Source organism: Dermacentor silvarum, chromosome 6 (genome assembly GCF_013339745.2).
Source record: "Dermacentor silvarum isolate Dsil-2018 chromosome 6, BIME_Dsil_1.4, whole genome shotgun sequence".
NCBI lineage: Eukaryota > Metazoa > Arthropoda > Arachnida > Ixodida > Ixodidae > Dermacentor > Dermacentor silvarum.
Window position 1 is genome coordinate 151,404,863 of NC_051159.1, and position 13,828 is coordinate 151,418,690.

The 13,828-nt window shown below is 45.2% G+C and overlaps 1 protein-coding gene across 3 annotated transcripts in view; it reads left to right on the forward strand.

Moving 5' to 3' along the window:
* The window catches only part of LOC119456237 (dermonecrotic toxin SPH), a 59,454-nt gene that overhangs the window by 34,411 nt on the left and 11,215 nt on the right, over positions 1-13,828 (forward strand). For 2 of the 3 annotated variants that reach the window (XM_037717886.2, XM_037717885.2), the window contains exons 2-3: positions 10,693-10,769; positions 12,409-12,676. In XM_037717886.2, the coding sequence (XP_037573814.1) occupies positions 10,710-10,769; positions 12,409-12,676 (328 nt within the window). In that variant the 5' untranslated portion in view covers positions 10,693-10,709. Of the gene's footprint in view, positions 1-8,098; positions 8,236-10,692; positions 10,770-12,408; positions 12,677-13,828 lie in introns of those variants that run through there. The other variant, XM_049669617.1, reaches the window with a different exon arrangement.

A 13,828-nucleotide genomic window follows, 5' to 3' on the forward strand; every position in this document is an offset into this window, starting at 1 on the left:
TTCATTGCAAACTTTGTGTTCATGTTCTAAGTACTTCTGGGATGGTGTCAATATCTCTAAAAGAAGTGTTGTGACCGCAGTTTGAATCAGAAAGAAGTCGAAAAAACCAGAGAATGCCTTCTAAAGAAAGCTGTAAAAAGTGTAACGTTCAGCCTTTACATAATACAAACAGATCTCTCCTGCTTTCATGATCACTACCTCAATTAAAACGCTCGGGCGATTAATGCTTCACACGCCTTGCTATTTAGATTCTCGTTTCCTTAGCGGTTTTCATTTTCCTAAGTCCTCCCATACATTTTTGCTCCCGGTCACACACCTTTCGGGAATAACACATGAGCACACTCTACAGAATTAACCGCTATGTATTCGCTTTCCTTCGGAAAGTTGGCAGAAAGTTCTCAGCAAAATTCAAGGTCTAGGAGGCACGCCGGCGGTTTGCCTCGATTAACCTCCTGAGACCCGAACACAACTATGGAACGTAAACACTCTTCAAGGCGGTTTTTATTGTCTACTGTTATCTTACGAACGTGAAAAACAATTTTAAAATTTATATTCTGCTGTTCGATGCCAAAAGCTGCGTTGCTATGGTAACAACTGCATTTCATTGCTTAAACGCAGAGATGAAGGTGGATTTACGTGTAGTATACATTGCCTTGTTGCTGCAGCGTCCGGTATTTTCACGAAATCCCAGTGATTTCGAAACCTACCTCACGGTTGCGTCCGGCCTTCTGGGACGATACAGATGTCTAGATCAATTTAGTGCCAAATTTCTCGAAAGCGGATGACAAAAATGTGAGTAAACCGCTTCTTTACAGTTACACGTGCAGCGTACTTCATACCCAGAATGAATATATTGCGTAATCACTTTCGAGTGAATTTCGAGAAAATTTTCCAGACAATGCGCAAGGAATATTGTACAAGGGGTCTTAGGGGAATAAGGCGAACAATTCGACGCCTTCCTGAGCATCGTGCCTCCTTCATTGAGGGCGTGTTCATTTACGTTGACAGCATGAGCAACGGTCTGCGTCGCTTGCGTCTTTCGGAGATTCAGCGGATTCGCGGCCGCCAACAATCGAAGCTTCTCTGCACGCGTGAACGCAGCTAGGTTTCTCGGTTTCTCGCTAGTCTTTATTCCTTGCGATCGTATAGCGCGCCCAAGTGTTCACATCGCGAACTCAGTCGAGTCCGGCACGCATAATACGCGAATAGCCTTCTAGTATATATGTGTCTAGGGGCTCACTTGTCTCCCGAGGATTCGCATTCAATAGCACCATTTATCATTGTTGAACCACTCACCGCCACTCGCTACTAATCGCTGCGAAGAGTCGTTGCCTAGGATCGGTGGAGGGATCATCCACCCCGGCCTCGCTGGTATCACGCCAGACAGCTATGGGCACCCTGCACTGTTCAGAGGGCGCTACGACGTTTTCATTTTTCACCCCAACGTCGCCGACACCGGCCGCTCGAGAGGTGATGAAAATGATACGACATTCCAAACGATAGCGGTCATTTCGTCGCTCGTCTGAGTGTTATGCCCTGCGCATGCGCAATTTCGACGTTTTCACAACTCGGACACTCTCGCCCCGTGATAAGCGATCCAAAGTGTCACGGCGAATGTATGCAGCGTCCCTCCAGTTTTGCTTCCACCACTCGTTAGGCTGTGTGTTCTGGCGCTGCTGTCTACTCTGTAAAGCTTTAGCGCAGGGTGCCTATACATAGGTTGCACGGACGTCATCGCGGACGCCATCTTTGGGTACCAGCAGGTCGAGAAGGGACGTAGGCAAGGAACATGACAGCAACAAAAAGCGCGTCTTGCGTCGAACGTCGGAGCGATAACAATGAAAAACCGGTGAAAAACAATCGCCGTGAAAAAGCAAAACAGTTTGCGCGTGATAATACGTTGCACTGACATCATCGTAGTCGCCATCTTTGGGTACCAGCGCGGTGAGATATGGCTGCGTGACGTCACATGAACACTATCGATAGCGCAGTGCTACCGCTTATTGTTGAAACTACGGTGCCCCGCAACCCGTCAGCTTTTCGAGTGTTAGACCATATACTTTCACCTTTGTAGTTGGCGCACATTAAATAGCACGAGCGAAGAGGTGCTATTTTCCAGCGCAAAGACAGAACAACCGGATCAACAAGACAGCGCCGGCACAGACTATCCGGTTGTCCCTCCTGGCACAATGTCAAACCAACTCGCATTCAAACCAACAGCACATACTGGCAGACATGTGGTCTTAGCAGTAGCAGTAACGGCAAGCGGTAGCGGTATACGCTAAATCTACCTACTCTCTGGCTGAAGGCAGAAAACCTGAACTATTGTGCAGCAGAATAGAAGCCATGAACACTCGGTGTTTCTAGGTGGCCTCCTTCTCAAGGAGTGGCCGAGCTCAACGATGTTTAAAGCATCGGTATCTCACCTAAGAACCAGCGCTTTCAGCATGGCGTGGCCACTTGCCAAGCGCCGAACTGCGCACAATCATGCTGCCATTCACTGCAGCTTTGCTACGCGCGAAATTGATTTCGAGGGATCAAGGCACAGCCCGGCTCTCCGATGGCGCTCCTACAAAGCCAGGAGAGGGTTGCTGAGACCGGTTGCGGAAGGGAACTACTGCCGCACGGGCACATCATTAAACGGCCTTAACAGTCCGCGCCGGGGAACGGGGCAAAAGATAGAATAAAGCGCAGTTCGGGGGCGCTCTCCGGAATCGCTGTGGGCCATCGGCGAGGCACGCAAGCGGGGAAGGGCCGCAGGGTGAGGCACCGCCAGCGGAAGTAGAAATACGGAAGAGGAGGAGGAGGGTGAGAAGAGGAAGGAAGCGAGGCAGGAAAGCGCCGACGGGACGATAAGAGATTCGGGTCTGGGTCGCACGGGTCGGTGTTGTTCGCACAGAGAACAACAAGAAAGATAAAGCAGAGGTGACTCGAGGCTAGACCGTATGAGCAGCGAACCGTCCAGCTGGCCCGCTCGTCTGACCGGGCGACGACGCCGGACACGGTGACATCCGCGGTTCAGCGACGTCGATGTGTGCCGCGCTCCGCTGCGTCGCACCCGACGGCGACAGACCATCGCGTGGAATGGGCATGGGCTTATGAAATAATGGAGCATTCTTTCATGCTGCTCGGAAGCATTTGCAGCGACTGCGTTTATAGTCCACACGATTCCCTGTTTCTTCCGCAAGGCATTCCGAGATAAGGACACAAATTGTTACCATATTGTCTACATCTACCTTCCCAGGACGCAATGCATGATGTAGAGGATGTTCCACGAAAAGTGTAGCCTACGTTGGAGTATCGGGGCCTGTATTGTCTAGTGAGCTTGACTGGCTTGAATACTCCAAACGAACAGAGGGACTATGTAAGACGCCATATAATGAACAGCTGCGGATTATTTTCGATCACCTGGTTTATTCCTTCACGTGCCCCATGGTGTTACATTACGCGCCCTTCGGTATGCCTGTCCGCTGCGGTCAGGATTAGTACCCGTGACTTCGTGCTCAGCGGCATAGCGTCATAGCCATTTAGCCACCGCGACAGCTTGATCTACTGTGTTAAAGCACAGCAGCCTAAACACTGCACTGTGTCAGTTTTGATAAATGTCGCATCGGATTAAACGTTTATTTATTTATTTATTTATTTATTTATTTATTTATTTATTTATTTATTTATTTATTTATTTATTTATTTAGGAGAAGGGAAGGGAGGAGCCGATACTGTAAAACTCCAGTTTGCTGCATTGATTGCGGGCGCACACAGGTACGCCAATGCAACCCTCGGGCCATAGGGCGAGAAGTGATGCATAAAGAACACGTAAGACTGAACTGCCACGTAGAAGGCTAAACAGACTGCACAGCTTCAAAAACACAGAAAACTAACAGCAACCAAAGTAGCTTTCGCGGCTGAAGTGAGTCGTATATGCGAAGATCAGTGGCCGCGACGTCCGCGGTTCGCGAACAATTGGGGCCGCAAAATAATAGGTTTTTTACAGAATTTGCTTGAGCCGCTTACGAAAGGGGAAATGGTGAGGTCCTCCACGAAATTCTGCTTGCGCAGAATAAACAAGTTGGGCTTTCACAGTTGCCAGTGTGTAACGCGCACGCGATGAGTTCGCAGGCGTGCTCAACAACAATAGCGTGTACATTGCAACGACAGAGTCTCGCGAAAGAGTAGGCGGTACTTGTAGATGCACACGTATAAAATATATATAGATCGAGGAGGGCTGCCGCTAACTATGGCGCTATGGACGCATCTTTGCATGAGCCAAGTCATTGCAGAAGCATGTGTCGAGATTCCGTTTCCTCCATTTTTGATCCCACGGCGATTGATATAAACAAACACAGAGCGGCTCTTACAAGAAAAAAGAGAAAGAAAAACGACGTACAGCGAAACAGAACGTTGCGGTTACGATGCATTACCCTTGGCTGAGCATAAGCGAATGCACCACTTGTCAGCGTCCATCAAAAATGCGAGGGACAGTTCATTACAGGGTGGTCGCTGCATCTCATGGAATGCGTCCACCTATGAGACGGCTTTCTTACAAAGCAGCATTTGAAAGCTGCGTGCGGAAACAGGCGTATGCAATGCGCTCGCACGGAAACAGTATGCAAATTTTGTAGGGTGAAGAATGCAAGAACAGAGGAAGGGGGCCCCGCATTTTTTGCTCTTGCCTCCCTTAGTTTATGTGCGTTAAAGTGGAGTTTTCTTTTACATATATATATATATATATATATATATATATATATATTTGTATCATTTCGCAAAACAAGTTGCTCGCCTGAAGGCAACTACTTATCCTTTGACCCCTTTCTAGGCCGAAAAACAAGGTCTTTACTGATCACGACGATGCCCAAGTGCGAGGCCTATCAGCTTTTTCTTCAAATATTCCTTGACTGTACTTCCGCTCGGTCGACACTTACGCCCTGTGAATAAACAGGAAATATTCAGATTATGCATTAGCAGCCATGATTTCAGGATTGATTTCGTTTTTCAACATGTTCCTTCATGTCTTCCCTGTCGCCAAATTGTGATGCAATGTACTGTACACTGGGGACGCATTGTGCAGTTGGTGCAGGTGGCGCATTCTTGTTTTTGTTTTCTAGTGAAATGGCGCAACCCACTCTGGAGGATCGGCCATGAATTGGGCGGTGAAAAAAAAACTGTTATCATTTTTTTTCTTTTTTTTTCTTTCTTTTTTCAAGAAAGTTAGGTGAAATGAAATAAGTATCTTGTAGATGGGACTTAAGGTGTCTAATGTTGCAGATGTGAATAATCAAATACCTAAGTATTACAGCAAAGCGTTATGCGAGCTTAATAAGTATTAAGACTACCCGCACGGCGCCCGCCCACACCTATGATCCTTCATTGTTCTAGAAATAACGCGTACCCACGCAGCCTGGGGAGAGGAGGATTAAAAGAATAATGTTAGTATGCATTATTATTTCGTTTATTCTTCAAACTCACATTTGTGATGTAATTGCCCGCAGCAGAAATAAGGCCAAAGAAAGACATTAGTTTACCAAATTATTATACTCACTAAGGAAGTGTTGGGCGGCTTGGTCATTGTTCTTGCAGAAGGAGCACTGCAGATCTATACACAAGAGGTAACACTGAACCAGACAAACACAAGCGCATTGTGTTTGTTTCATCGTTTGTCCATGCCTATCTAGAAGTACACTGCTGCTTATACAACAACGACTACAAATCTACGCGAAGCCGTTCACATCCTAATATACGACTTTACGCTATAACCCAATAATGACAATAAACGCAACTAGGGGAGCTAGTTGGTACACGTTTTGGGAAGCGCTAAAGATGGGTCACAGAACAAGACGGAACAAATGAGAGCAAAACGAATTATATAAGATAGAACAAATGTGAAAGGTGTGTCCTGTTTTTAGCGTTGTTCGCTCCCAATGCTGACACCTCAAATACAGGGTGCTCAATTTTTAAGTTTTACGGAATGTTTATAAAATCGCCTGTGGCAGGTAGCATAATTCACTAATTAACTTCTTAGTGAATATAACTTTACGACACATTGCAATTTACGAATTGTCAGGCGAGCTTGTCAGGCGTATCCACTTGGAATGAATTTCCAGAATGTCACCAGTTCGGAGATATGCGCCATCAAACTCGCCGCAAAAATGCACTGTTGTTCCACTTACCTTTTTACAAAAATGCTGATTTATACATTGAAGCAGAAACGTAACTGGAACACCCATGTATTTCATCCAACACTTTGGGAAATGATATCTCGAAACTGGTGTCATCCTGGAAATTAATTTCGAGTGGATGCATCGTGCAAACTCACCGGCTACGAATCGCAAATTGCAATATGTGCCGTAAAGTAATTAACTAAGAAATTCATTAGTCAATCTGTGTTAATTAGTTGAATATGTGTTTCGACTTCTCGTGCTAGTAATGTCCGCCTCTTCGAATAACCCAGTTCAACGATAGGAATTATGCTGCCTGTCACAGGCGATTTCTAAAAATTACGTAAAGCTTAAAAATGAACGCCCTGTATATGGATCCCAAGAATCAGGAGTGTTGGCGGGTAATATAGAAGGAGGATAAGAATAAGAAGAAAAAGAAGCAAAACAACAACAACAACCGCGACGATGACGAAGTGTGTCATCTATAACTAATTTTAGAGAGTATTGACACCCTTGGCTCAGAAATTTCTTTCATACTAACAAATTTAAAGCGATTGACATATGCGTTGACAACATGTGCGTTGGACCTGCACAATTTATTATTATTGTTGTTGTTATTTTGGCGCAGTTCCTTAATAAAGAAAATTATGTAGAATCTCCTCAGGGAGTTATCTGACAGATGCGTAAGCACTTCGTAGTAACGACCTGGTGTTCAGTGCTCACACTCAACTCTGCTGGTAATCCTAGCAGTGCTAGGTGGCTGCGGCCCTCTTGGCGCCATTACGGTAAATGCGACAGCGCCGCGGCGGCACGAACTGCTGTGGAAGGCGGCTCAACGTGACCTGATGAGGCAAGCAAACAGCTCAGTGCAGGTGGCGGCGCCAGGTGCGCTGACGACGTTCCGATATGAAGCCACGGGTGCTGGACAGTTCTGGCTTACTTTATAGGCGTGCCTTGCTTGCCTGGTTGCACACGTCACGTGGTTACAGAGACGCGCTCGTGTCACAGCTCGCGCGTTCGTCGTCGTTTTCTTCCGCAGCTGGCTTTGTCTGGAAAGCGATCGTCTTACACGGAGTACGGACGGACGCTCAGACAGTTTTCTCGTTGGGTAACCATAGAAATGCTTACGCATTTAAAAGGGCATTTTGGAAGTATACTGTTTGTCAACTTGGAGTGAATTTTTCAGCTCCTGACATTTTCTCAGGGAGCCACCTCTCTTGGATACTGTGATGGGGGTGCGTGCTCAGCCGGTGAAGAATGTTTGTTTCAAGGCGATATTCTTGCTAAGTGTGTAATAGGTTAAAGTATTTCCCGTTTCTTTGATTCTTGCCCATGCGGTACCGTTGCTTTGTTGTCAGAACCGAATGCCTTCTTCGGATTTCACGCATATCCTGGCCAAACTCTGATAGTGGGTATGCTCCATAATCAACGCGAAAACGAACAAACAGTTCCCACGTTGCTTCCGTACTGACACGTGGATTCCACTCCCGCCCCCTGTTCCTGTCCTACAGCTCTCGGCCACCGCTTCAGTGACCGTAAGCCAGGTATCGAGCACGCCCCTATATATACATATATACTCTCGCTGCAAGCAAAAAAAAAAGGTTAACGCCTTTTTCTGTGTGTGTGGTGAGTGCAAACGCACCAGCGTGCATGCGGTTATGCACTCACCACCGCGGACGACACGTCATGCTCTGAGTGGGATTGAAGGGCGCCGTTCCCTGTTCCGCGAAACACGGGCGACCGGGTTCTCCGAGTGGATGGGTGGCCGTTTCATCGAAGCGCACGCGAAGTGCCGCTGTGCAGAAATGCGCAGAGGCGTCGCAGCCGGCGTTCATCAAAAAATCTCAAGGACGGTTGTGCGTCTAAAGGCGTTACGGTGCATGTCACTGCGATAGTCAGCCACCCTACAAAATCGGACTTGCCGCACTGCGTTGGCGTATAGCGTGAGCAACTCCGATTAAGTGAACACCGGCTGCTCTCGTTCCCAACAGGTTGCGAGGCGCGATTTATATTCACTCTGATTGAGAAACTTTTGGCGAACGCACCTTGAGACTGTACACTTCCGGGACTGATCGATCAGGTATGGCCTTTCAATGGACTGATTCACGCTCGCGAATCGTGTTTTCATGTTAATGGAGATAAGTTCCCCTTTACGCTTGGAGGGTTACTCAGCTAAGACATTTCGTTCCGTGTACATTTTGGTGACGCTGTTCGGCATTGCCGTGAGGTGGATATCACGGCCATCGCAGCAAAACCTGTACGTCGCATGTTACCTGGATGCTTGTCTTCGAGTCGTAAAGCAAAATAACGCATTCGACTATTTCCGAGCACATGCGCAGCGAGAGGAGTGTCCCTGCGGACTTTGTATCAGTGTTATCTTTATACGTGGACAGCCATGATAACTTGTCACGCACATTTCCTAGTAGCTCAGCGCAATCTTAACGTTCACTCGTATCGACGCAACCGCTCTGTCGCAGAGCCATACATAAGAATAGCATAAAGTTAAAGGCATATCGTCTTTCTTTAGTACGTCTGACTGTTTGCTTTAGCTTGCGCTTCCTGCTGAATTTTTTTTCACACGACATCTTAAGGCCAGCTATCTGTAATGTGTCTAGGAAAAATTTCCTCGGACGAAATGGCCCTCGAGAAAAAGACTTGCAGGAAAAAAATGGCCCCATGGTAAAACAAAAATGACTCCTCAAGGAAATAATCGTGGTTCTGGCACTTACACCCCAGAATTCATTTTTTTTAATGGGCGAGAGCTAAATTGGCAATGACAAGAAAGTAAATTACAAGAGCGGCCTGCGCGCCGTCACATTATAAGAGCCGATAAGCCACGGGTGGCGCCGTCATCAACAGAAGTACCGCTAGATAAGATAGCTAACGGTTTTCGTCAGGAAGATGAGCGGATATGCTATTCACGAAATGTTGCGCGAACAATTTTGTTTTTGCGCACAGGCTACTTAAAACCAAGTTGTTTGTCCAAGATCATGCACAAAATCTGTTCTTGTCGGCCCGGGATTGTACTCTGCAAATTCTGGAGACGGCGTTGTAAGGCGACGAGCGCCGACTTGCTGATCCTTTTACGGAGAGCACTAGCTCAGTCTTGTGCAATTTTCATGGCCGAAGTCGCTGTTTCACACTACAAGGAGTTGGTTGCCTTACGCACTGTGACGCTGATATGACTGCGCGTGATCAGGTTTACAAACCGCTTTTTCCAGACTTCGGGATGATTATTTCTCCTGTGACATTATTTATTTCAACAGACAACTGCCATTTTTGACGTTTTCAAGTGGCAAGAACGCGAGAGCGTCCAGCATCCACATAAACGTAAGAAATCCATCGTCTTGTCTACAGTTCTACAGGAAAATATCTTTCGGATGCCAATATATTTCGTGTAATGTTGTAGTGGATTCTAATATGCTCGCTTGACGTTTGATTACGGCAATTTTGGCTGCTGTCATATGGCCTTTGGGGTCATTTATTCCTGCTTTACACGCGGGGCCATTTCTTCCAAGGTCATTTTTTTTCCGGAACCCATCAGTAATAAAGTTTCTCTATAACTGTAGCGCTAGCCTTGAGCCCTCTGCAAGTAGTTAAGAAATGCTTGTTTATTGCGTCTCTCTTTTGTTTTGTGTACTCAGCTGTACTGTGCGCATGACGCAGAGCCAAGCTTACCGCCCTTGTTTATGTCACCAGCCACGTGCCCTATAGGGTGTCCTATAAACGGCGCATTCAGTTTTTCCCGTTATTGTAGTTGCATATCAAGCTGAAAATGGCTTTTCAGCATGTATACCTCATTGTCTGATATAGCTCATTGTCTCAGATCATTGTCTGCACTAGAACATTTTCAGACCTCGGACACTCTTGCGTCGTACTACGCGATCGGAGATGGATAGATGGATGGATGGAAAAACTTTATTATGGTCCATTGGGTCGCGCGAGTTTCCTAGATGTCACGGCGAATCTTTATAGCGTCCCTTCTATTCTGCTTCCACCGCTCGCTAGATTGTGTGCTTTGGCGCTTCTGTCAAGTGTGGAAAACTTCAGCGGAAGGTGCAGCGCCAACATGTCCCAGTGCCAACAATCTCGACAAAGGCATCTTGAACGTTTGAATTTGCCGTGGTTACATCTGTTACAACATATTTAACCACAGCAAATGGTTACATCTGTTACAACAGATGTAACCAGATGTTGTAACCACATATACAAGTTACAACTGAGACTTCGGTGCACAATGCCGCTGGTATGGCAGTCTAGGCGGTACAAATGCTTGGCGAATTTGGTAACAGTATAAGCAGGCGTAACGCCTTTGCCACCGCTGAGTACACGGCGCAAGTACTGTGAAACCATGCTGATTCCGGAGTCGGGAAGCGCTTATGCGAAATTCTAAATTTGTCCTGTCGCTTTAAGGAAACAAAATGCAAATCGCCTGTACAGTAATGAGGATAAACAGGCCTTCGCCATCATATTTTGCGATAGCGTGCTTTGACATTTCTTGGACTCCTGGTATTCAACGACAATCCCCTATGCGCAGGGCTTCTCCAGAGAGCTATGGCCCAGGCCAGCAGGAGCCGTATCATCGCAGCCGCGTTGCTGTGTTTCGTTGCAAAGGTAAGCTTTCCTATAGTAAATAGTCTGCATGCGTCAGATTCTCATTTGTTAACGTTGAGGTTCGTCATTAATAGGAAAGCATTTGCTATGCTTCCCATCTTATGTTGACCTAAATCACGCCATCATTTGTCGATCTTGCTTGACCATTTATGTGGTTCCCCTTTTCGAGGTATTAAGTCACTAATAAAGACACAGAAGAATGAATGTTAATGTATTAATGTTAATGTAAAAATAAAATTATATATATATATATATATATATATATATATATAAGGACTTGTAATCGAATATCTTGAGCAAAACAGGATGGATCATATCACGGTATTGATGAGTCAAATGCATGGTGTGATGAAGTTCACTGCAGATCACTCCCCGTAACTGCCGAAAAAATGAATGGCAGAAACAAAAGCCAGCTGAAAGCTGAACGAAGCTGGATTATTAAATACTCGTGCAGAGTTAACAAAATTACTTTTAAAATTTGGAGGACGCTTAAGCTTCACTTTTAAGAGTATAATGCGATAGCATTCAAAGATCCCTGACTGCTTCTCACGCTTCCAGACAACTGCAGCTTATGCAACCATAATGGTTACCGGGAAACGCTGGCGGCGAACGCTATGCACGAAGGCGAGCTTTCTGGTAGAAACGCGGCCTCTTGCGTGGGGCGATCTCGGACATAGTGCACAACCACACCAAAAAATAACATTTTAGGTTTCCGTTACTGTTTCTCACTTTTAATATTTCTGTCTGGGAATATTTAACATAAAAGGCATGCGCTGTGGGTGTTTTGTTTCATGACATTTATTTGTGGATTGTCATTCCCAAAATTCCGAGGAATAGCTTTGTCAAGAATGTAAGACAAGGTATGAGCAACATTAGTGATAGAATGGTGTGGCAATATAGCCCGCATATAACGCACGTCATATAGCAAGGCGTGGCATATACATATACCTAAATATATTATGAGAGCCTGCGTGGTTGGGGATGACATTCTCAGCCGGCGACGCCGGCGCCGACGCCAAATTTTCTGCGACACGGGGCCCTTAACGCTATCGCATTAATACACGTGCTACTGAACTGCATCAACGCATTACTAATTTCAATATATCCTATAAAGATCTAAGTCTCACTTTTGTTTTTGTGTCTGTACAAACTGGTACAAATATCTCTGGTATCACGAGGCGCAATCTCAAAAGAAACTTTACTGCTCTCCCAAGCTATTTACTTACAGGTTCAACTCATCGTAGGCAGTGGTGTGTTTATTATTAAAATAGTGATTACCTTACATTGGAAAGCAAAATAAAATTCAACATTAACGGTTTGACCCGCCTTTCCTGTAATTGATGGGAGGAAAAAAGCACGAAATCTGTGATGTCATGAAATGCTGCAGTTTTTGTGCGCCATAAAATTCAGTCGTGAATGTGAAGTGCTTTCGATCGTCTACACTTTTCTCTATTGGTAAATCTCTTTTATCATGTTATTTTATTACTGTGTATTTCTTCTTTTCTTTACTTTTTATTGCACCGGTGGGAAAATGATCCTGTGGAAGTAGTTATCTACTGGTCCAGTCAAATGTAATGGTAACGGTGTCACCTTGTGTTCGTGGAAACATGAAAAAACATGGGTTTTTCCTATTATGCAGAGGTCCGTAGCGGGACCCACAACTGCCATCCGGCTGGAAGAGTTGGAGCGGCCCTTCTTCAACATTGCGCACATGGTGAACTCCATCAAGGAGGTCGACCAGTACCTCCGACTGGGCGCCAACGCCATCGAGGCTGACGTCACCTTCCAGAGCGACGGCACAGCCAAGCAGACCTTCCATGGGAGTCCCTGCGACTGCTTCCGCAACTGCTACATGCGCGAGAACATCGTCGACTACCTCGAGTACATCCGCAAGGTCACCGGAACGGGTAAGCCACACGTTCGCTGCCTCGTTTGTAATAATTTATTTCTGAATACTACAGTCCCTGTTCGGAAATTTAGTAGGGTGGGAATCGGCAGATACAAGATCTTCGAAAAAATTACGCGTATAAAATACATACAACTTTTGTAGACTGAACATATCAGGTAAACATGAACGGAATGAAGACAATCTGACATTGCATGGCATTTGCAACTCAGCATTACAATTGCATAAAATTGATCCAATAAGCAAGATGACAACAAAGGAATATGGGCGTAAGTCGTATCTGTATACTCGACATAAACGTAGACAAAGAAGGTTGTAGTACTTAATTGCTGTTTTGTTAGTGAATTACAATCTATTACAGCTATAATAATAATAATAATAATAATAATAATAATAATAATAATAATAATAATAATAATAATAATAATAATAATAATAATAATAATTAACTTTATTTAAAATGCCCAAGAACAAACCTAAGGTCTGAATGCTGGCGAACGAGTAAAGAACAAAAAAAGGAAAAAAAAAACAACTGCAAAACAATGTAACAAGAAAAGCGGGAAAAGAACAACAATAAGAGGAAACAAATGGGCAATACCAGAAAACAAGCACATTAAATATAAAAGGCCAATTATGAAAAAGGGCAGTTTACATTAAACAAATGGCAAGATAGCTTCGTGACAAAAATAAAAAGACTTCAAGAATGTGGGAAAGCTACTATGGTACTACAATGGAGGCGGAGCTCAGAAACAATCGCAGCGACCTATTAAAAGTATATAGGTCAACAAAATAAATGCTATAAAGACTGTTATTCTGCGGATAGTTGATTGTTGGCTATGGGAGGCAGGAACATAAAAGGGTCCTTGCTCCCTGGTAATCTTACGTGGAATTCGAAGCACGGTACAACTGAGGAGTTCGGGGCAGGTGAGGATACCATGAAGGTGTTTAAAGAGAAAGTCAGCACTATTACGTCGGCAACGAGGTTGAGGGCAATGACAATAATTCAACAGTGCTAGAACAAGATCCAGTGCTCATGTCAGCGAAGCCATGGTGGTATATGTTCAGAAACGTTTTATGGACCCGTCCTACAAGAGTCTGCTTCAACTGCACCAAATTAAAAAAATGGCTGTTGGAGAAAGCACAATTCTCACCC